This window comes from Hydra vulgaris, chromosome 10 (genome assembly GCF_038396675.1).
Source record: "Hydra vulgaris chromosome 10, alternate assembly HydraT2T_AEP".
Taxonomy (NCBI): Eukaryota; Metazoa; Cnidaria; class Hydrozoa; order Anthoathecata; family Hydridae; genus Hydra; species Hydra vulgaris.
This window is the reverse complement of record NC_088929.1, coordinates 15642708-15666820: the sequence shown is the minus strand read 5'-3', so window position 1 is coordinate 15666820 and position 24113 is coordinate 15642708. Positions and strand designations below refer to the sequence as shown.

At 26.1% G+C, this 24113-nt stretch overlaps 1 protein-coding gene across 1 annotated transcript in view; it reads right to left on the bottom strand.

The window, feature by feature from the left end:
• Window positions 1–4228: 4228 nt before the first annotated feature.
• The window catches only part of LOC136085813 (D-amino-acid oxidase-like), a 61717-nt gene continuing 41832 nt past the window's right edge, over window positions 4229–24113 (bottom strand). Inside the window, exons 7-10 of the mRNA XM_065807350.1 lie at window positions 20692–20771; window positions 9807–9924; window positions 6513–6626; window positions 4229–4446 (exon numbers count right to left, since the gene is read on the bottom strand). Of these exons, the coding sequence (XP_065663422.1) occupies window positions 4333–4446; window positions 6513–6626; window positions 9807–9924; window positions 20692–20771 (426 nt within the window). The 3' untranslated portion in view covers window positions 4229–4332. The remainder of the gene's footprint in view (window positions 4447–6512; window positions 6627–9806; window positions 9925–20691; window positions 20772–24113) is intronic.

The following is a 24113-nucleotide window of genomic DNA, read 5'->3' as shown; positions in this document are numbered from 1 at the left end:
AATCATCTTATTGTTTTTTCAATCAATATATTAGATAGTAACTTCTTCTCTAATTATATCATCAAACTAAAATAGCTTCAAGTCTTTTATCTAGTTACGGAACTTTGCTAAACCCCGCCCGTGATCTTATTACAAGACATGGGCTCAGAAGTGATAGGCAAATTATGACAGTTTATAACCTTAACCCATCAACTGTCGCATCAACATCTTGTACTACTTTACTAGTTTGTTTTCCTTCTTTATCACCAAACATGGTTGTTATTTTTGGATCAGTTTGATTACTATATGATATTATCTTGACCAGAGGTACAGATTTAACTGCTCAACTTGTTGCAAATTTAGGACGTGCAATTATTTAAAAATTAACAGTAAGAATGCAAGGTCAAGAAATACAACTGTTAACAGATTATGGAGATTATTGGTCAGTAAGAGATCTTTTCTTACCACCCACTCAGCAAGCTTTAATCGATAGATTAATGCAAGGTACCAACGACCAAGCTGATCCTGGAAATCTCACCCTCCAAAGATTAGGATCTTCAATAGGTAGGACTACAGGCCCCAACGCTGCTATTTCACTCGCTTACGGACGAGAACCTCTCGATTTTGAACTCTTTAACGCAAAAGGTCCATTTCACCCCTCAAGTTTCGGAGATCAGCTTGAATATGAAATTATTTTTAGTGAACGTGCACAAGTTATTATTTCAAGTGATACATCAACAACACCAAACAACAGTCTTAATAACATTGCTCTTTAATATAAAATTGTTAAGGTTTAGACTTCTCCAGACTTAGCTGTTGTCTATGGTAGTGTAAGTTGCTTCGGACCTTTGAAAGAATGCCATTCTGTGTCCAGCACAACGCAACTCAAACCTCATTGCTTTTTAATGTAAACGTTACATGCAAAAGCTCAAATACGTTCTCAAATACTGCCTTTAGTTAACCAATTTTGCTCAACAGCCTGAAACTCTGAAATGAATATTACAAAAGTTGATATCTTAATAAATGGACAACCTAGCAGACTCTATTCAAATGGAATGGTGCCGTATCACTTCTTTGAAGAAATGTAACGGTGCCTTTCTGGTTCTTCCCGTAACTCAAGTAATGAAATAAATATGTTGAATGCTGAAAATGGTTTTCAAACTGAGACACCGAACGGATTTTACACGGGCACCCAACAATTTTTGGCAATAGATTTCAGATCTGTAAGCGATCAGTATCTATCAGAAAGTGATCAAAAATTAGAAAACACCGGAGAATCCAAATAAATATTTCTCGAACTGTAGATACCAAATTAGTTGACGTTGTCGTATTTCTCGTCACGGAAGCTGTTGCTTTGTTCAAACAAGAAAGTTTCCATTATGTTGTTTGTTAACTTGAGTGAAAAAATTTTTTTGCTAACATTTTAATCGATTTTCTTCTCTCCATGAAATGGCTGCTTGATTGTACTTAACCATGAAGGGAAAAGTTTTCCATACCCATTTTAATTAGGGCTGTCAAAAGTTTTTGTAAAAGTTTTAAGATTGGTAGTCCTAAGTAAGTTTAAACCATTTAAGAAGATCAAAACAAGAGCATCAAAAAGAGCTCTCCGAGGGTGGTCTTGAGTGAGTTCATTTCCCCCCCCTCCCTTTTACATCTACTTTATCTTCTTTATAGCAGCTGTGGTGCAGTGGTTAGAGCGCTTGCTCTAGAAGTAAGTGATCCAGGTTTAATGCGAGGGTTTAATGCGCATGAATCCACTTCTAGAGCGCTTGCTCTAGAAGTAAGTGATCCAGGGTTTAATGCTAGCTCTGGGAATAAACGTGAAGTTTTTATTTAAGTTTTTGTAACATTTAAACTTAAATAAAAACTTCACGTTTTAATAACTTAATTCTGTAAAATTTTCAGTTTCGACTCTCACATTAACGCCAGATTAAAATAGTAGCTCTCACTAAATAAAGTTCGATACCCCTGCTTTTATATAAGTCATATATTTTGTTTTTTAGTTTTTATTTAATATATTCAATGAAAATGTGGTGAAAATGTTTACTTGCAAAAATCGAGTGTTTTTACTTGTAGAAATTTGTATTTCGAGTTTTTATATCGGGTTATTATTTTGTTCAAATTCTCAGTTATTTTTAGTCGTTAAACATCTAAATCTTCAGTTTAAAAAAAAATTAATGTTCTTTTTCTCCTTTTAAATCATCGCAAAGTTTGTTCTTCAGTTTTAATAAAACAAATCTTTCTTTTTCCTTCTTTTAAATCGTCTCAAATTCTTAACAATCAATAAAGACGTAGATACTGAAAAATTGCTGTTTTGACCGATGCATTTAAATAATATTGTGTTCAATAAATTTGTTTTTACTTATTTTTATTTGTATGTAATATATAATACATACATATATAAATACACACACTTACACACATACATATATATACACACATACATACATACATTTTGTATATAAATTTTCCTTTTTTTTTTCATATAAAGTTTTACATTTACTAAATAAATATTGGAATTTTTATACTTTTTATAAATTATGTTAGAGAATATAATCACCACATCAATAAGAATAAAAATAACAAAAAAGAAGTAGACTAGTTTAAATAAAAACTTGGTATCTGATAGAAGATCTATTAGATACCAAAAACAAAAGAGCGTGTTTATATAAATTTCTTATTTTTAAGTCTTTCAAAATATTGTCATTAAAAAAAATGAATTTTTTAAGTTTCTTTTTAAAGACTGGGAAGGTAATTGATAAATCAAAATTAGGTAAAACGATTTTGTTCCAGAGATTAGGTGCACGATAAGCTATACAGAACTCATTGAATTTTGTTCGACAAAAGGGTTCATAGAGTGAGTTAATATTTCGTAGTGAATATTTATTTTTTGTTTTTAAGATAATAAAATCTTAAAAAATGTGTAATGACGGATTGATTTTAAATTGAAACATAAAGCATAGCATTTTATATACATCCACTTCATAAATATTAAGTACTTTTATATTTTAAAATAAAAACTTTGAATGCGTAAGTCGATTTTCAAAACAAACTAAGAGTATTGCGTGTTTCTGACGATGATAAAGAGTACGCAACTTACTTTTGCTTGTACTTCCCCAAACAATGTTTGCATAGTTAATATGACTATGTATAAATGAGTAATAGAGTTGGATTAAAATGGTTTTGTTTAAATAATTTCTTGACTCCTATATTTTTAAAAACTTTAGTGCAAATGTAGTCAATACGCGGTTTCCATGTAACATTCTCATCAAGATAAATGCCAAGAAAATTAGTAAAAGTTTCCTTTTTTATTTCAAGTTCGTCAATAAGAATTTTTGGCATGGTTATTGGTAAAAAACGTTTTTTATAAACGTTAATACAAAGTTTTACCAACAAATGTTGGTAAAAAACGTTTATATAAATGTTGATAAATTAATAAAAATATAAAGTTAATAAAAAAAAAATTATAAAAATAAATAAAAAGTGCTTTTGAATTTAAGGATTTTGCAAAACTATCTTTTTGAAAAATGTCAGAACTTAGGTGAAATATTTATCCTCTGCAATATTACATTTTCAGCCTGGCCGACCATATTCAGAACATTTAGTACATTCAAAACCAGCAATAGTGAAAAATTTAGATAGCTTATGTAAACATTTCAGGTGATCCGTGAATCAAACCTCGAAATGCTTTTGAAGTCCGGGTTTACGAAATTTTTTCAGGAGAGTTACCTTAAATAACCAAGACTACCCTTACATAAACTGACTCACCACGCCTTACAGATACAACAGAACAGTCTCTAAGGGTCGGTTATATGACGCACATCGAAAAAAACAGAAATATGATCAAGCGGTGTTTTGGCATTTTAAAACAGATTTTGCTCTAAAAATTTCAATAAGATTTTAGTCTAAAATTTTTATAGTTCTAAAATTGTTTTATAGGACGCGTTAAAGTTGAAGTTACAACTGTATAATTTTCCGTGTAGTTACACAAACCTCAGCGTAATCAAATTGTAAATTTTACTGAACTGAAAAAGTTGCACAGGATTGGGCCCTCGTTTAAGACATAAAACCGTCACCAGCAAGAATTTTCAACGATGTATTTTTGATGAACCTCTTTATTCATTGCTACCTAACTGATGTTACACTATTTTAAAACCATTTATGTTTCCTTAGAGTTTTCTTATACTCTAAGGAGGACAAAACTCTATCAAAAACGTTTTTTTTTTCAAAAAAAAAAAAAGCAATCCAATTAATGATAAAGACAAATGTGACTTTTTAGCATGTATTATACTTTTACAAAACTTAATATATAATTTTCTATTTCTTCTATTTAAAAAATATTAAATACGCAAATTATTCTTTTATTTCAATTTCAGTTAAAAACTCTTGTACCAATATGACAGTTTCAAGAGCGCATCCCCAATGAACAGTCAAACCGCTACCTCCATGACCATAATTATGCACGACCTAAAAAAAACATACAGGTCATAGGCAATATTATATGGATAAACATTGGAAATGTTTAACTCCACCTTTTGCGTTTAAGTTTCCAATTTTTACTTTAATTTGGTATTTTTTAATTTTATTTTGGCAATTTTCATTTTAATTTGGCCAATTTTAATTTCAATTTATTAAACAAAACTTACACCTCGCAAAACAAACTCGTGCCAAATTAAAATGAAAAAAATACCAAATTAGAGTGAAAAGTGCCTCCTTAAAATGAAAAAATGTCAAATTAAAGTGAAAATTGCCGAATTAAAATGAAAAAATGCCAAATTAAAGTAAAAATTGGCCGACTGACGAAAAAATGTGCATTAGAACATAAGAAATAAAACTATAGAGTTTAAAAAAAATAATTGATGAGAAATTTTACAGTTTCTTGCAAAAGTTTAAAATCGGTTTAGCATTTTTTAGGTAAACCCATAATTTATTAAAAATGGCATACACAAATGACATACACAAAGCTAAGATTTAATTTATGCTATATACATGATTTTATGTATGTGTATAACATAAATTTAATTAATGTATGTATATAACATAAATTTAATTAATGTATTTATATAACATTAACTTACTAAGTTTGTATATAACTATAGTGTATATAACATAGATTTAATGTATGTATAAAACGTAAATTAAATCTTAGCTTTGTGTATGTCATTTGTGTATGCCATTTTCAATAAATTATGGATTTACCTAAATAATACTAAACTAATGCTAAACTTATGCATAAGTTTGTATAGGGAATTTTCAAAAAGTTTTAAACAAAATGAATTAAAATTTATTAATTGTAATAATAATAAAAAAAGTTACTATACATTTTTATTAATTTGTTATTCGTAATCAGTACCTAAAATTCTACATCAACATACCAAATTCTTAAAACTTTTTTTATCTTATCTGATTTTGTTGAAACTACATGTTGAAAAACAAATTTAAATAAAAATATTTTTCTGTCAAGATTTGAATACCCATTTCGGTTCCCAAGATTTTCAAATATATCAATTTTTATTTATTATTAAAATAATTCACGTAATCATAAGTTAACATCATAACTCAAAGAAAAAACTACAACTACATTCTAAGAAGTATTTATCCAAAACAAAATATCATTTTAAATCAATAAAAATGTTGGTTTATAAAAAATGGTTAATTAAAATGTTGGTTAAATAAAACTGCTCTTGATAAAATAAAAATAAGAAAAATGGCTAAAATTGTAAAAAGATTATAAAAATGGCTAAAATTGTACCAATTTACAAACCTGGTAAAACTTACTCCTTTAGTAACAACAGGCCCATATCAATCTTTTCTATGATATCAAAATTCCTTGAGCAAATAATCTACAACCGTTTATTTAAATACTAAACCACAAACAAAATCCTGAATGAAAACCAATCTGGTTTTCAAACACAGTACTCAACAAAGCATGTTGTGTTAGATCTTACAAACAGAGTTAGTGAATCGTTTAATTAAAAAAAATCGTATTAGATGCACACACACAAATATATATTTATATAACTAGTAATTTAATGTTAAACAATATGAAAGAAAAAAATTGCCAGACAAAACAATAATATTCAAAAAACTTTTTAGTTTATTTAAAAATGTACATATAATAAATACATTACAACTAGAGGCCATTTAATATTTTTATTAGCAGTACTATTGTAAATACTATTGAAAACATTTACAAATGTAAAAATTTATGTATGCTAGAAATTAAAAATACTTAATGCTAATGTTGGGGAAAATTGGGGACAAATAACATTATACTAAATTATGGATGGACAAGGATATTCAGCACATAAAATGACTAGGGGTTAGGATTCAATCACATTTTAAAATTTAATTTATTCACACTTGTATATTTTACAAAATGATTCCCAAGAGATATTAAAAAATTAATTTTTGGTGATATTAATTACAACTGATTGTTCTGAATTAACTCAAAGTTTATTATACTTGCGATCAATATTTACTGATGTTTTGAAATTAACTAGAATAATAAACACAATTATTATACAACTAACCTTTAAAATGTTTTCTGATCCTGCACTTGATTTTACAACAAAATTTTCTTTTTCAACTCGCATTGATTTTCTACATGGACGAAAACCAACCCACTCATCAAGTATTTCTGCTGACTAAAACATAGTTAAAAAATAAAACAATCCAACACCCATTAATTTAATTTTTAAAAAATAAGAAATATTAAGAAATATTTGACCTCAACAGTGACCTATACGTGACCTCAATAATGCACACCAAAAAAAAAAAAAAAAAAAAAAAAACTAACAGGGATACCAATAATGCAAAAATGACACTGTCAAAGCTAAGATATTTAAAAGTTGCTGATAGAATAAGTCATCAACAGCTGTAAAATAAATAAGCCGGAAACATTTACCCTAAAGTCTTTACTTTAAAGGTTTTATATAAGAGAGTAGCTGGGTTCAGTTTATGCCAGCCAGAAATGATTACTTTTATTCTCGAGCCTTGACTCAATCTAGATCTCCAGGCCAAGGAAATATTTTAAACCAGAGTTAACTTCTCCTAGCCATCAAATAAACAACAAACTATGATGACTATTTGATGTATTTCCTGTTTCTAATACTTATACAAATTTTAAAAAGAAGTTGTCACATGCACAAATGTATTCAGTCGTAGATTTAAGGTAATTATTTGTAATAAGACCTATGCTTAAATAAACAAAACTTTTAAGACAACTGAACAGATGACTGCGATCTTGACCTGACTATATATATACATAAAAACTAGACCCCTGTAAATCAAAAAGTTCAACATCAAATAAAATCTCGAACCAAGTCACCTACATATTTGTAATTTGAATCAAGTCTTGAACTTTTTTCCCTATATCTAGTGATTGATTGAAATTCTGTTTTAGTATCAGTTTTGGCTAAAATTTCAATTTGAACTGATACAGAAATTTTGGATTCAGTACTTTTAATAAATTCGAAAAACGAAAAATTTGTATGATTTTAAATTGTAATTTAATTTATAAAAATAGTTATTTCAACATTTTCCACAAAATATTTTACCATATCTAAATGAAATTTTAACCCTATCAATCAAAAATTACTTAACCTTTTAGTAAGTAAATAGTGCATACACATCTGCTTCTTAAAAATATCAAAACCACAAATAATCAAACCATTGCAGTGTGCATAATATTTTGAATCTTGCACTGATAACCATTTGTTTGAAGAAAACAAATTTGGTTTACATAGTTTAAAAAGAAAGTGAACAAGAATGTTTCCAAGATGTAAGCTTTTAGTTATTTTAATACACTTTACTGAGTTATTTTATCTTTCTTATTATTTATTTATGACTATTTTTTTATTATTATTATAAGATATAAAAAAGTTGTCAAAAAAAAATAATTGTAAATAAACAATAAATCTAAATAGACAAAAAATGCAAAATTGCTTTTCTAGATAAAATTTTGTAATGAATTATTTTTTTCAGTCCAAATTTTGGTTTTAGTTTCAGTAAAATGTTTGCCAAAATGTCAGTCAGTAAAATGTTTGCCAAAATGTCAGTCTCGGTCAAAATGTCTCGGTTTCTGTATTAAACTACTATACCTGAAATTTTGGTTTTGACATATTTCCTGTTTCTAATACTTATACAGATTTTTAAAAAGAAGATGTCACATGCACAAATGTATTCAGTCGGAGATTAATAGAAGTTCTTTGTTATAAGACCTAAATTTATAACTTAGTGCAGTACAGCACGAAAAACAGCGGACGGAAATAACTAAAATTGTTATTTTGAACTAAAATTGTTATTTTGAAAATGAATTCTTGCCATGCCAATATTTTTAACTACCGGTCATGGTTGACTGGTAAAAAAAAAACTAGAGTTTTGAAAAAATGTTTAACAAATAATCAAGAATGTAGTTTGGAAAAAACATATACTTAAATTTCATAAAACCATTTAAATTTTGAAAAAAACTTTTAAAAAACTTTTAAAAACTTTTTAAATTGTTTACAATATGCTTTGTTGATGAATAATGTATGAAACATAATCTATTCATTTTTTTGCTACACTTGTTTAGATTAGTTTCATTTTACTGAAAATCCTCTTTTCATAAATGATAGAATTTTTTATTTTATTACTATTTTAATAAAAATGTTTAACACATTTTTTTAATAATGATATATTAATATATAATAATTAATGTATTTAACTAAAATCATTTTTTCTTTCAACTGTACATCATTATTTTTTTATTTATTAAAGCTAATAAAGTTTTTGCCTCAAATTGAATAAATCAATGAATGAATTATAGAGAAATTTATTATTACTAAGTAGGCATTAGTGCTTTTTTTATTTCATAATAGAAATCTTAAAAAAATATATACATTTAGTAAAAATCTTGCTTTATGTAACATTAGTAATTTTTATAATACTGTTTCATAAAATGATTGACTTCTTAGTAATCAGTTTAAATAGTATTAGCGCAGGAGAATTAATAGCATTAATATTAACTTATTAACCATATTCAGTTTTTGAAATGATTTTAATAAGCAGATATATAAAATGTGCATGTCGTTTCGAAAGATTGAAGTTTTTATTTTGTTATTATTTGAAATTATTGTATGAAATTGTTGTACTAAGAACATATTTTTCTTACGACTATAATTTTTTTTTTTTTTCCTTCAATGTTTTTATTTAATTTTCTCATAGCTTTCCCGCCATATGCGAAGTCAGTGCAATGAATGAATTTTTAAAAAAATGAATTTAAAATAGACAATTGCGCATTGGCAAATTTTTTTTTACTATTATTTTATTGTAATAGAATTATTAATATTGTAACCAAAAAACAACATAAAAACAACACTTCCATATTAAACACTAGCAGGATCGTAGTTAAAACCACAATATTAAAAAAAATTGTTTCAATATTAAAAAAAAAAATTCAACAATAAATTTTTAGGATGCCATCAAACTTCTAAAAATCTAAGTGTGAGAGAATTTTTTAAAACTATTATTATTATATGGAATCTTTTGAATTAAATCATTTTTCTGATTTGATTCAAAATTTCAAATATTTGCAGGTAATACATACCTACATACATACATACATACATACATACATACGGTATTAAACCTAATGTTAATGCTTATTTTCTAAATATGGGAAAAAAAATTAGTCCAAACCAATAGTATCAAAATTTAATTTTTATTTAAGGTAAAACTTACTTGTACTTGCAACTTTCTATATGTACTTATAACGCACTACTTGCACTAGTAACTTACTATTTGTATTTGCAACTTAATACTTAAACTTGTAACTTACTACTTACTTGTAAGCAAGGATAAATTGAAGATGTTGTTCTTAAAATGAACTCACGGTCTTCATTATTTGGAGTTAGATCATAGTTGTTCAATTGTTTGGTTCCCCCAAGAATTACATAATCCTGGCTAAAAAAAATTAAAACAATAATTAATAAGAAAAATTCACAATACTAACTTACAATGAAAAATATCAACATTTGTTATAAAAAAAAAAAAACCCAACTTTTTAAAGACCAGAATTTTGCAAGTTGAAAAAAAGGTTACTTTTTTTCAACTTGCAAAATTATATAAAATAATAACATTAAAAAAAAACAATTCAAACTGTTTATAATTAACAGCAGCTAAATTTTTTAAAACAAAATTACACAAATGTACAGCAATTAGAATGGATTGAGAAGAAAAAAAAAATTAATGTAAAGGACTTCTCATTGTTTTGCACAGAAATTAAAGTTTCTTGTGCAAAACAATGAGAAAATTTTCTTAAACAAAAAGATAATAGTTTTCTATTTAATTTCTTTGGATTTCTTTTTAAATAATAGTATTATTCAAAGATTTTTTTTTATTCACCTCCACATGGCCGAGAGAGGCTACTCATTTATTAAAATCCAGGAGGCTACTCATTTATTAAAATTTGATGTTGCAGCCCACTCTCAAACTTTAAAACACCATAAAAAACAAGGTTGTTGCCTGAAGAAACAAGTTAAGTGCAGCACTACTAAGGACATGGATGAAACCATGATTACAAGATGGCACGGATGATTAGAATCAAACTTGAAACTTCTTGTTTATGATTCAAGATCTTAAACACTGCAAGTATACAAACACCAATCTTGCTAAAAACACCATCAAGATGGTAGAAATACAAACTATCTGATGCTTGAAAAACAGAAGAAAAAAAAAGACAAATACCTTTTTCTCAGTTTTAGTTTTAGATTCTAATATCTTGCAATAAATTCTGTTCTTTCAGCCTGAATGTCAATTTTTGACTCCAGACTTTGATAAACTTAGTGAGTGTAAGTGTAAGTAAACTTAGAGATAAACTAGTGTGAGACACACCAAACTATTTATTATTATTATTAATGATAAACTATTCATTTCACTTTGTTTAAGAAAAATGTGCTTGTTCAGAAAGTGATGGACACCAGTTTTCAAAATCATCTAAAGAACTACTTTTTTTGGACAGATGCGATGATGAGGTTGATGAAATAAAAACTGGCAGCTGATCATTTGTGTAGAACTGGTGACTATATCTGTAATTTTGATATTGAAACCATGAGTCTTTAAATCATACATCAGTCTGAAAGGTGGTTCATTGGTATTCTCCTCACACAAAAAATGTCAAATGATATGGCTGTTCTATTTTCCAGTAGCCAGCTGTTAAAGTTAATCTGTGAATACCAAATAACACACAAAAAAATTTCTGCTAATTTTAAGTTCCTATTATTACATTAAAGTATTTGCATATTTTACTTCTTCCAATTCTCTGTATTGAAATAGAGTATAATTTTTTGCTACAAAAAATAAAGTAATTTAAATAAGAAATTAAAAAAACGTTCCCCTGTAAATTCTGTCTGGCTTTTTTGAAATTCTTAACTTAATTATTGACTTAATTAAAATTTCTGCTGTAATTGAAAAGTAAAAGTTATTGATATCAAATTCAATAATGTGTGTTCATTTTTATTACTATTTTTTTATAAAAGCAATCTAAAAACATCAGTGATATTTTTGTGCTTATGCAATTTTTTTTTAAATAATATTGTTAAACTTGATTTTACTTAAGCTTATTAAAAGTATTAATTTTGTCTAATTTACTTTTACCAAGTTTAGTTTTTGAAAGAAATAGTAGAATCTATTTGAAAGAATTTTTTATGATCTATAAGTGCTATAAACGCTTGTGCTGCAGCAGCTGATACAATTCAAACTCTTACATTTATCAAATTAGCAATGTTTTGAGCTTCTAAATATATTACATTTTTCAAATTTTGCAATTATTACATAAGTAATACAAATATTATTAGGAAGGATTTTCTGATGATTATTTTAAATAATTTGCATGTATTATATACAAAAACTAAAATGTTAGGGTTTGTATCTATATTTTCCAATGTTTAATTTAAGCTTTTTCAAAATTCAATATTTTAGTTTCAAAATTTCTGCTATTTTTGGTTTCACTATACTAAGCCTCACCAAAAAAAATCGTTTATTTTTATTTTTGATGTAAGTGTTCTATGGCGAACCCTAATATGTATGTATGTATGTATGTATGTATGTATGTATGTATGTATGTATGTATGTATGTATGTATGTATGTATGTATGTATGTATGTATGTATGTATGTATGTATGTATATATGTATGAATGTATATATATATATATATATATATATATATATATATATATATATATATATATATATATATATATATATATATATATATATATATATATATATATATATATGTATATATATATTTATTATTTTATTTTTATAATAATATAAAAATATATAATAATCGTTGTATTTAACTGGGAACATTTTTGCTTATAAATGTCACTTTTTTTTTAAATATTTTTATTTATTTTCTCGTAAGTTTTTGCTGCAAACGTAATAAATGAATGATTTATAGGTAAAGTTAAAATTTTCTATAATAGGATTCTTAAAAATATATATGTTTAGTAAAATCTCTTTTTAAGTAACACTAGTAATTTAGTAGTGTTTCATAAAACAATTGTCTTCTTAGTATTAAGTATCAAGTTTAGATAAAGTTACGATTTAAATATAGTAAAAAACTTGTTAATAAAGTTATAAATAATTTTTACAGTTTTTCAAATAAGCAGAGATAAAAAAATATTTTATATTTCTGCTTAAAATCAGAGATAAAATTAAAATTTTTAAAATTGAATAATAATTTAATTTAATAATAATTAAAAAAAAAAAAAAAAATTGTTTAGAATCTTTGTATATAACTAAGAACAATTTCTCTACCAACTATACTTTTTTTTTTCTTTTCTATTTCCTTTTCATTTATTTTTTTCATATATTTTTCCTGCCGAAGTGAGGCAATTGCATGGAATGAAATATTTTTTAATAAATTTTAAGTTATCAATTGCGCGCTTACTAAATTTTTTCCTCTCTATTATTAAATTGTAATAGAAACATAAAACATCAACCCGCCTTAATGAAGACGAATAAAAAAAGACAAACAACGCTTTCATTTTTCAAAATTCATAAAACTTTTCACAATTCATAAAAATAATTCATAAAAATTCTTTTCAAAATTCATAAAATGATTTCTTTTAGTATTAAGTATTCAGTTAAAAAATTTTTTAATATTGTATAAAATTTGTTTTGATATTTAAAAAAAAACATTCAACATTGGATATTCTTAAACTTATTTTTCCAATTGAATGAATTGAATGAAAATCTGTGCAAGGGAGCATAATTTTAAACAAATTAACTCTATCAGGTAATTTGAACGTTAGTTATTTGCAAGTTTAAATTAAAAAAAAACATTGATTTTATATAAAATTATTATTTTAAAAAGAATGCAAGTTCATTAATTTTTGAGCATTAAAAATTAATGAACTCGTATTTTTTGTGTGTTTAGTTTCAATTATGAAGAACTATTACTCAGATGAAAATTTAAACAAAGAAAAAGATAAAAATTTTGATCGTCAAAAAAAAAACCAGACAGTCAATTCCGTGTCTTAGCCGGTAAAATTGATCACTCGCCTTTGATTTCTTATTTTCCACGCTGATATATATATATATATATATATATATATATATATATATATATATATATATATGTACATGTATATATATACATCCGGTATGTGTAGGATGTAACTTCTATTATATAGGCGAAACTTCTTGCCACCTCAAAAAATGAATGATAGAACACTACAGCAGAGACAAAAACTCACACATATACAAAAATCTATCCTTACAATAATTGTTTTAATAATTATAATTATGACTGTTTCTCGATATTAGATTCCAGGCCTCCAATAAATTCAAACGAAAGATTAAGGAAAGTTTGTTCACTGAATGGAAAAATCCAGATATGAACAAATAGTTAAATCATTATAAAATATCACTTTTCACATAAAAGTTACAATTTTATAAGTCATTAACCTTTTGTTAAATAATTTAGTAACTTTTTTATTGTATTTTTTGCTATTTCCTATTTTCTAGTAAATAATGAAAAACTGTAATTTATATTTTATTACTGAAAAATATTTGTATATAAAATGAAATAAGTTTTTTTTAATCCAACTGAAGATGACTATAAAATAGTCAAAACATTTATTGTTGATTCATTTGTTAAAAAATGTTTTTTTATTAATAAATGGAAAAAATTTGTCTTATTTCTCAATTGTTTTATTTATCTTGTGCAAAAAAGAAATTTTGGAAACATATTGAAGACATCGCACTAAAATATAAACAAGTTTCTGAAAAGGATTTTAGAAAACTTGAAAAGTTGCATAGAAAGTTAAGCAAAGCAAATATATATATATGTGTGTGTGTGTATATATATATATGTGCATATATATATATACATATATATATGCATATATATATGTATATATATATATGCATATATATATATATATTTATATATATATAAATATATATATATATATATGTATATATATATATATATATATATATATATATATATATATATATATACAGGCCTTGTGATGAAGCAGGAGCGATTGCTCCGTGCACATGAAACACCTCTGTAAACGACCATCCGGAAGTGACAAATAGTGCTCATTTTGTTATGAGTAAAAAATTGTGCTTGTCTGAAGAACTTGCAAGGGAGAAAATATAAGTTGATTTTAAAGAAAATACTTTTAGTAGAAACTTTTTTGCTGAAGTCAAAATATGTTTAAACAGTAGAGTTTGCATATTGTTAAGTAAAGAAGTTATATTCGCAATAAAGTACGTCACGCATAATTTATCCGTGATGTACTTTAATTCTAATTTATGCGGCATAAGTTCAAATTTAAAATGATCTATTACTTCTATTTCTATGCTATGTTGAGCATGTTTGTTTTTTTAATTCCAGAACTTTATCATACTATCCTCTCAAGTTGAACCATTTGCAACTCGTACAGCTTTTGACTGTCCATTTGACAAAAAAACCTCACTTTACTAGAATTACATTAAAGTCCATGTAACCATGTACATCAGTACAGTATATCAAAACTTGCGACACTTCCATGAATATTCCAAACTTAAAAAAAAATTAAATATCTTAAAAAATTAAATATCTAGTGCAATAATTATAAATATCTAGCGTAATATTTATAAATATCTTATAAATATCTAGCGTAAAAAACTTATCAAACTAAAACTTCATTTATAGCTTCGATTTAGCACAGGTTTGATCACATTCTTTTAATCAATGGCCATATTTAAAATTCAAAAACATCAAAACATTGAAATAAAATATTTTTTGTCAAATACAAGTTAGTTAATAAACTAAATATTTTTACTCATATCTTCGAATCAGTTAAGCTCATGTTAAAGTCTATTTATTAAAAAAGCTAAACAAAACTAAAAGTTAAAAAAAAAAGTTTCAATACTTGTAACAAATATATTTGTTATATAACTTGTTTTGATTTTTACTTTTTTACTTTTTTTTTGCAACTTTTTTAAAATAATAGTTCTTATAAAAAATATACAGAAATTGATTTTTGTGGTTTGAAAAAAAACATAGAAACATAAAAAGATAGCATTTTTAATAAGTCATTCTAAAGTAACATCAAACTTTTCAAGATTTTTTATATAGACTTTAGAAGTTGTCGTATAACAAATATATTTGTTATATAACTTAATAACAAGCTAAACCAAAACTCCTCTAATGAAAATGTATTCAATTTCTCTAAACGAATATTTGAAGATGCCCTAAAAAAAAGTGGTTTGGAAAATTTTGAACTAAAGTTTGACCCTGAAAAAAAGAATTAAAAAAAAACGAAATAGAACTAGAAATGTAATTTGGTTCAACCCCCCCATATAGCAAAAATGTTTCCACAAACATAGGAAAAGGGTTTTTAAAATTGGTCGATAAGCATTTACCGCCCTCTAATAAATTAAATAAAATTTTTAATCGAAATACAATTAAAGTAAGCTACAGTTGCACAAAAAATATGGAAAGAATTATAAAAGGTCACAATAATGCTTTGTTAAACAAAAAAGAAATCCTAAATGAAAAAACTACAGAAAATTGTAATTGTAAACAAAAAAATAATTGTCCAATGAGTGGAAGTTGTTTATCAAAAAATGTGGTATATAAATGTGATGTTTCCTCGAAGAATGTACCTGATAAACAATATATTGTCATAACAGAGGGTCAATGGAAAAAACGTTTTGCCAATCATAAGCAATATTTCAAAAATAAAAAGTATTCAAAAGACACCATGCTATCAAAATATATATGGGAATTAAAAGGTAAAATATTGATGATTTTATACTGAATTGGTCCATCCTTAAAACAGCGCCTGCATATAATATTATTTCCAAAAAATGCATACTATGCCAACAAGAAAAATTTGAAATAATTACTCATGCAAACCAAGAATGCTTATTAAACAAAAAATCTGATTTAATTTCTAAATGATTTTTTAAAAAAGCAAAAGTAATCATTTCTAAAGAATTCTTTTTATAACAGTGTCAGCAAATTCCACAAATGTGTGAAAACATACAGTAGTTAATACATTTGTGACTTCCTGTAATTTAGTTTTTGGTATAAATTGAAGTTTTATTGATTTGATCATTCATTTCTGATGAGTCTTTATTGATGAAACACAGTGTTCGAAAAAAAAATTTGTTAACCAATTTTCTACTAATTTATATTTGCTCTGTTCTTCTAAGAACATTGAGCACTCTATTTTGTAGAATACATTTTAAAGTTGTTTAAATATATATGTATATGTATGTATATCTATATTATAAATATATTATATATATATATATATTATATTATATATATATATATTTATATATATATATATGTATATATATATATATATATATATATATATATATATATATATATATATATATATATATATATATATATATATATATATATATATATATATATGCTAACCCTATATATAATATATATATATAATGCTAACCCTAATTCTGAGGGTTGTATATATATTTATATATATATATATATATATATATATATATATATATATGTATATATAAATTGCTGATTTAATTGACGTTGAGGGAGTTCTAATATAAACCAAGTTGGCTTAATTAAAAAAAAAAAAGAGCCTAGACTACATATTTTGCATTTAAAATCATACGTACTTTTGTTTCAGTTTTATTACCAAGCATTTTTTATTCAAATTATCTATAAATTCACAAAATTGGTGAGTTTGTTGCGATACTAAGAAAGCATTTGGAGAATACAAATACATTTTTTTAATATAACAGGACCATTGAACCGACCTTCAAAGTGAAGGAGGGGCAGATTTTCAATTTTATATATATAAAAAAAAGGCACACCCCTCCCCGTGTTGACGGCCATGTGTAATAAAAATATTTTTTAGTTGATAATATTGTAAATTGCTTGTTACTTCAATTAGTAATGTATTTGCCTTACTTTTCCCCTCACCCTTATCTACCCCATCATCCTTATCTACATCCGGGTCCCTCCTCATTTTTTTACTAATTAAAAATTGATTCAAGTTTTTATGGCAAAATTAATTTTTAAGTTACTAACGCCAATTATGATAAAAACTAGGTTATTTATTTACCTTACAAAAAAGCCTACAAAAGAAAAAAAAAAGAAAACTTTCTAATCACTTTTGAATTTCTTGAAATTATCAATGTTATTTAAACCTATTTCCATATTTCTTTTTGTCATCTTGATGGAGCTTTTTCATGTTTTTTCATAACATAACAAACTTTGTCTATGGTTACCAGTCTCATTTGTTTTTCTTCTTCACAAATGTATCTATGAATAAACTCCTGCATCATGCCAACATTTCTTTCTGCATGATTGTTTATTATAATCAAAATTTTTGCATAGGCTTAAAATTGGTTGTAATATGATTGAGTGTGCCAGAAAGGCACACTCAATCATATTACAACTCAATCATATTACCGTGTTCTCTCTTCTGTAAACCTATTTATTGCAAAAATAAAGTAGGAAAACTCGTTAACTAACACCGTTGATAGCATTGTGCTATTTAGGTTGATTATATCTTTGATATCCATTTTCGGCTTATTTTCAATTTTGTGATCAGATACCTTTAAAGATGGCATTTTGTAAGATAAAATTGATTTGGCGATTAGTGTTTTATCTTTATTAGGAACTTTATAATCTAGAAGCAAAAATGGTATCAAAGTTGAGTCAATGACTTTATCTATAGCTTCATTTACTTGATAAACATCTTTATACAGAGTCATTTGATGTAGAGCTGTGATATCAAGGTATGGGACTTTAATAGGATTGTGGCTTTACCATAAAGCATAAAAAAAACAAATAAACTCAACAATTTTTCAGGGTTATAATGAAACTCTGGATTGTCAAACTTATTTCTTAAAGATTTTCTGGTCCTACCCTACATTTTCTTCATGAGTAACATGTTTCTGAAAACGATTTGTTCTAAGCTCTGTAACATGGTGGCTGCAAGCAAGCTGGAGAATGTATTTACCTAAATCATAGGTAATTCTATTAACAGCCCCGTTTGTAATGCCAGTACTTGTTGCCAGTACAAAGCACAATCCACCAATGTTTGATTTAATGCCATATTCATCTAGCAACTGCATTATTCCTTTATATTGATCATCTCCTGAAGAGGATGGTAAAGAAGGCACATCCAACAAGTGTGATTCGCCATTAATATTTACTAGTACATTAGCATTTGCTAGTCGCTTGCATTTTAGTTTCTTTCCTTTAATTGTCTCAAATATAGTTTTTCCATCAAAATGAATTATACATGGAAATTTCGATAAATGTACTTTTGTTTTAATATCTCCTTTAGCAATATTTGAAATTTCTTAATTTTCTCTTTTCATTCTTCTAGCAGTTGAGAGACTTGATTTGATGGTGTTCGTGTCTACTCCTGCAGCTTGAACAACCGCCGCTGTAATTCTCTGCAGAACCATAGGAGAGATGTTATTAACAGTTGTCATTAAAGCAACATTTCCAGAATAAATATCTTTAGGAATGTTGGCCTGAATTTTTGTACTGCTTGGTTTCTGTTTTCTTTTTATCCATTCGCCTGGCTCAAAGTCAAAATCAAAAAAGTTATCTGAACTTAGTTCATCATTACTGCTAACGTCTTCTTCATAAAATTTTAAGATTTTACTCGGTGATCCATTTTTCATTGCATTTTTGCACTTCTTTATATTTAATGATATTAGCTTTTAATTTTACCAATAACTTTATTAGTTATAAGTTTTTAGAGTGACAAAAAAACCTCTCACACAGCCTAAATTGTAGGCTTCTCCAGCTTTTCTCCAAACTTTTTGGGCTCCATCAGATGACTTTAACTTAAATTTCGATTCGTCGCCCCACAGGATTTTTTTCCAGAAACTTAACGGCATGTTTTTGAACTTCTTAGCAAACTCCAATCTTCTTTTCACGTGTTTCTTACTCAAAAATGGTTTATTACACACAAGTTGAAATAATTTTTCGAAAATTTTTATTACAGAAAAGCCGGAGAAGCCTACAAATTAGGCTGTGTGAAAGGAACTCTCAATTATGGTGGTGGTAACATGATGGTATGGGGTTCAATGGTTTGAAAGGTTATCAGAAAACTCCAATTTATTGATACTATATTGGATAAGGTGCAATACAGAAATATATTAAAGTAAAATTTGAAGTCATCTGCTTGAAAACTTTGGCTAGGATCTGGGATTTATATTATAGCAAGATAATGATCCCAAGCATAGTGCCACTAAAACCAAGGAGTGGTTTGCTGAAAATAATGTTGAGGTCTTGGAATGGTCCGCACAATACTGGACCTTAATCCCATTGAACATTTGTAGGAAATTTTAGACCGAAAAATTGGAGATTAGTCATTTTCCTAAAAAGATAACCTCAAAGTGGCCATTGTAGAAGCCTGGGAAAAGATTCAACTAGAACAAACAAAATTTTTATTCTAATCAATGCCTAGACGTCTAAAAGCTGTAATCCAAGCAAAGGGAGGCCCAACAAAGTATTAAAATAGTTGCTTTGTTATATAATAATTAATTTTGAAACAAATAATGTGTTTGGTCGAATATTATTTTGACAATAAAAAAACAACCTAAGTTCCTTTATTTTAAGAGTAAAAATTTTATGATTCATATTTTACATTAAAATAAAATTTAAAAACATGTTTTATTTTTATTATTCTCGAGTTGACCAAAAAAATCTAAATTTACAAAAATACAGCACTTTTTTTAGGAAAAATAATTAAAAAAATGTTTGGTCGGATAAATTTTTGAGACACTGTATAAATATATACATATATATTTATATATATAAATATATAAACATATATATTCATATATATAAATATATAAACATATATATTTATATATATAAATATATAAACATATATATTCATATATATAAATATATAAACATATATATTTATATATATAAATATATTAACATATATATAAATATATAAACATATATATAAATATATAAACATATATATAAATATATAAACATATATATAAATATATATATATAAATATATATATATATATATATATATATATATATATATATATATATATATATAGAAATAACGTTGTTTCTCTCTATATATATGTATATATATGATCATGCTATAAAAAATAAAAAATAAATACCATATTGATAAATATCAGAGCCTTAAAAAAGTAAATAACTACATACTTTGGCAAGACATACGTACACATTTCAGGCCCAGTGTCTTCAAATACAATAAGAAACTCTTTTATTGAGTTAGCTTTAACCTACCAATAAAAAGATATAAAATAAAAAATTTTCCACAAACTTGTGGATATATACTTTTTGTAAATATTCACCAGTAAATATCGCTTATCCCTAAATATGTTAATATTTATATAGGTATTTTTAAAACAATTATATATATATATATATATATATATATATATATATATATATATATATATATATATATATATATATATATATATATATATATTAGGGTCTTTTGTTCAATAAAAACAAAAATAAGGTTTTTGAAAAGTTTCCAAGTTTGAACCACTTGACCCCTTTTCAAAAGTTTTACACCCTCTACAGTTTACTTTGAAAAAAAGTGCAGCAGAGGAGATAAAACTATTTTTATTTATTCAATATTAAACTATTATTATTATTATTTAACATTAAGCAGTAATTCTATGCTAAATATGAAAATGTATTGTTTAATTTAAACATGTTTGGTATCAACATTGATCCCATTATAATTTTGTGCTATGTACCAGTTGATATTAGTAAATATAAATAAAACATTTAACTTAAGGATCAACTTATAAAATTATTATCAAAAATACTAAATTATAAAAATTATATGCAAAGTTTTGAATAATTTTATATTTATATACTTTGTTGTTATTTTTTTACATGTATAGGAAAAATAGCATTATTTAATTTGAAGCATTAGGTCGATTAATTCGAATTAATTTAAAAATTTTTATAGGATTTTTCACAAACCCTTTGAAACATCATTCCATGCTTGTTGCATAGAAGTTTAAAGTTCTTGTATCGTATTATACTATTGATAATTTCCATATATAGTTTGTGCAATATTCACCATAATTTTTCAATAGGGTTCAAAACCATAAATTTTGAGTAGGGTTTTCCTGGAACCACAGTTTTACACTTTGTGTTGTGTGAATCACAGCATTATATTGTTGGAAAATCCGATTCTCAGTTGTTAAACCTTCACTAAACTTAATTAAAACATCTTTAAAAAGATCTTTGTAATTTCTTGCATCCATTTTTGCTGTGATTAGACATTAGAATTTTGCCGTGGAAACAAAATGCAACCTGCACCATAACTGTTCCACTACTGAAGATATGAACCATAGCAATCTTATGTTCTTTGTCAAATTAATACTTGCAATATTTGCTGAGAATTCTTAAAACCATCAGGCCCATTTAAGTTACACTTTTTTTCATCAGAAAAAAATAAAATTTATTACCTGATATGCTTCCTGTGCTTTTTGAGGTATTACATCCAAGTTGTACCACAACTTGGATGTAATACCTCAAAAAGACAAGGAAGCATATCAGGTAATTAAATTTGACAGCAAGTTTCAGATGACATTTAAAAAACATGTACTCTTTCATTCACGGGACTCAAACCTGGTATCTGAAGTAGAAGGTAAAATATAACACTTGGCTATTGTATGAACAGGAAAACCAAGCGCACCAGAAGGAAAATTGTTGTGTCCAGGATTCCTGATACAAATAGGTCATAGCAACCATAGATACTTTAAAGGCCTGGAAACTAGGAAAAACATTCGTATCAATAATTTTTGATATAACTCTGTCAAATTCAGGTTGGGTGAATGGTTCTGCAAAGATAATTGAAGATTTGATAAAAAGTTACTTTAATGTGCCTACGGACGCCGCATCTTAGGAACAGTTATATCTTCTGTTTACTTAACAAATTGCAAGTCATTTAGGCACTTTAACAAACGAAGTATGGCCTAAACTTTCATTAAACTTAGATACCACTTTTAGAAAAATTAAAATTGGGAAACCAGTAGACCAAAGAAGCAGAAGTAATAATTTTTTGTCTGGTTTACTAAATCAGAAATTTCAAAAGAATATTAAAAAATTATTATCAAGAATGTTGTCAACTTGCTTTACAATTACTGAATTCAAAAGAAATAAATGAATAGAAAAATAAAAGCATAAAAGGCCCCAGGCCTTGCATCATGCTAAATGGACATGTACAACTTTGTACACATCAAAAATGTTTGCTTTTGCTGAATGAGCAGAGTATGAAGATAGTTATATAAAGAAATTTTTAGGGTTTTGTAAACTTACAATATTATTTTATGTGAATTAAATTTTTTCAATTGTGGATTTTAAGTCCAGAAATTGTATGTGCAAGCCATACAAGCTTTAGGCTGTTACAGAAGAGAGATCAGATTAAAACTGGCTGCTTTTTCTAAGCAATCAACAAGTGAAGACTTTTTGTCAAGACAAGACTATAAAGTTGAGTCGTCAGCAAATAGTGCCACTTTAGATGTAAATTTTTTATGAAGATTCTTATTGTAGATAAGAAACAATACAGGAGCAAAGATAAAACCTTGTGGTACCCTTAAAGTTACATAAAATAAAGAGGAGGCCGTCAAGAATAACTTTAATACTGCAGTAAGAAAGAAATAATTTAACAATCTCAAAAACTTTATGTAAAGAAATTAACAACAACAATTAAGATTATTCATAGGATAGTTAGAGAGAAGTGTTTTCTATAGTTTTGAAAAATTGGAACCACTTTTTTAGGACTTTTTAAAAGTTTAGCAAAAATTGAAGAGAGTTCTGGAGAACACTTTTTCAGACTATCTTATCTGGAACACAAACTGTAGAAGTGTTCCATTGAGAATTAACTTTAGCACTTGAAGACAGAGTGATTTCGATGTTTAACAATGGGTTAATCTGTTTAACTGGCAGGAAGAGGATGGTCATGAGATTCACAAGTAAAATTAAAGTAAGATTTCTTTGCAAATAACTTATTCTATCTTATTCTGGGGAGAAGAGAAAAGATCAGATGCATGAATTAAAGATTAAATGTAAGACTTACTTTAGTTAATGACACTGTTAAAGACATACTAAAAGTCTTTAGAACCTAACATCTAAGATAAGATACAAGATTTAGAAAATTGAGAATAACAGAGCTTAACATCAGACAGGAACTTTTTACATTGGCTTCTTGGAATAATAAAAGGACATTTGTTCTTAAGAGAGATGTTCTTGTAAGAAGATGAAGAGATGATTACTGTTTAATAAAGCAACTGCTCAAGATGGTGAAAATGTGGAGTAGAATAAGGCTCGACTTAATTTTGAAGAGACATATATAAATATGTTTACTATTTATTTAGATACTGCCATACAATATACTTTTATATTTATATAAACTTTATTATTTATTTGGTGTAGTATTTGCCGAAAGAGAATATGATAAGATGGATGTGTGGTGTGACTCTAGCAAGACAAGAAAAGGAGCTATAATCTTGGACAGATTAGAATAAAAACCTTTTATCGAGCAATGTTTGTTAGAGAAGATTAAGGTGACTTAGGTATCAGTATGTAGAGAGGTA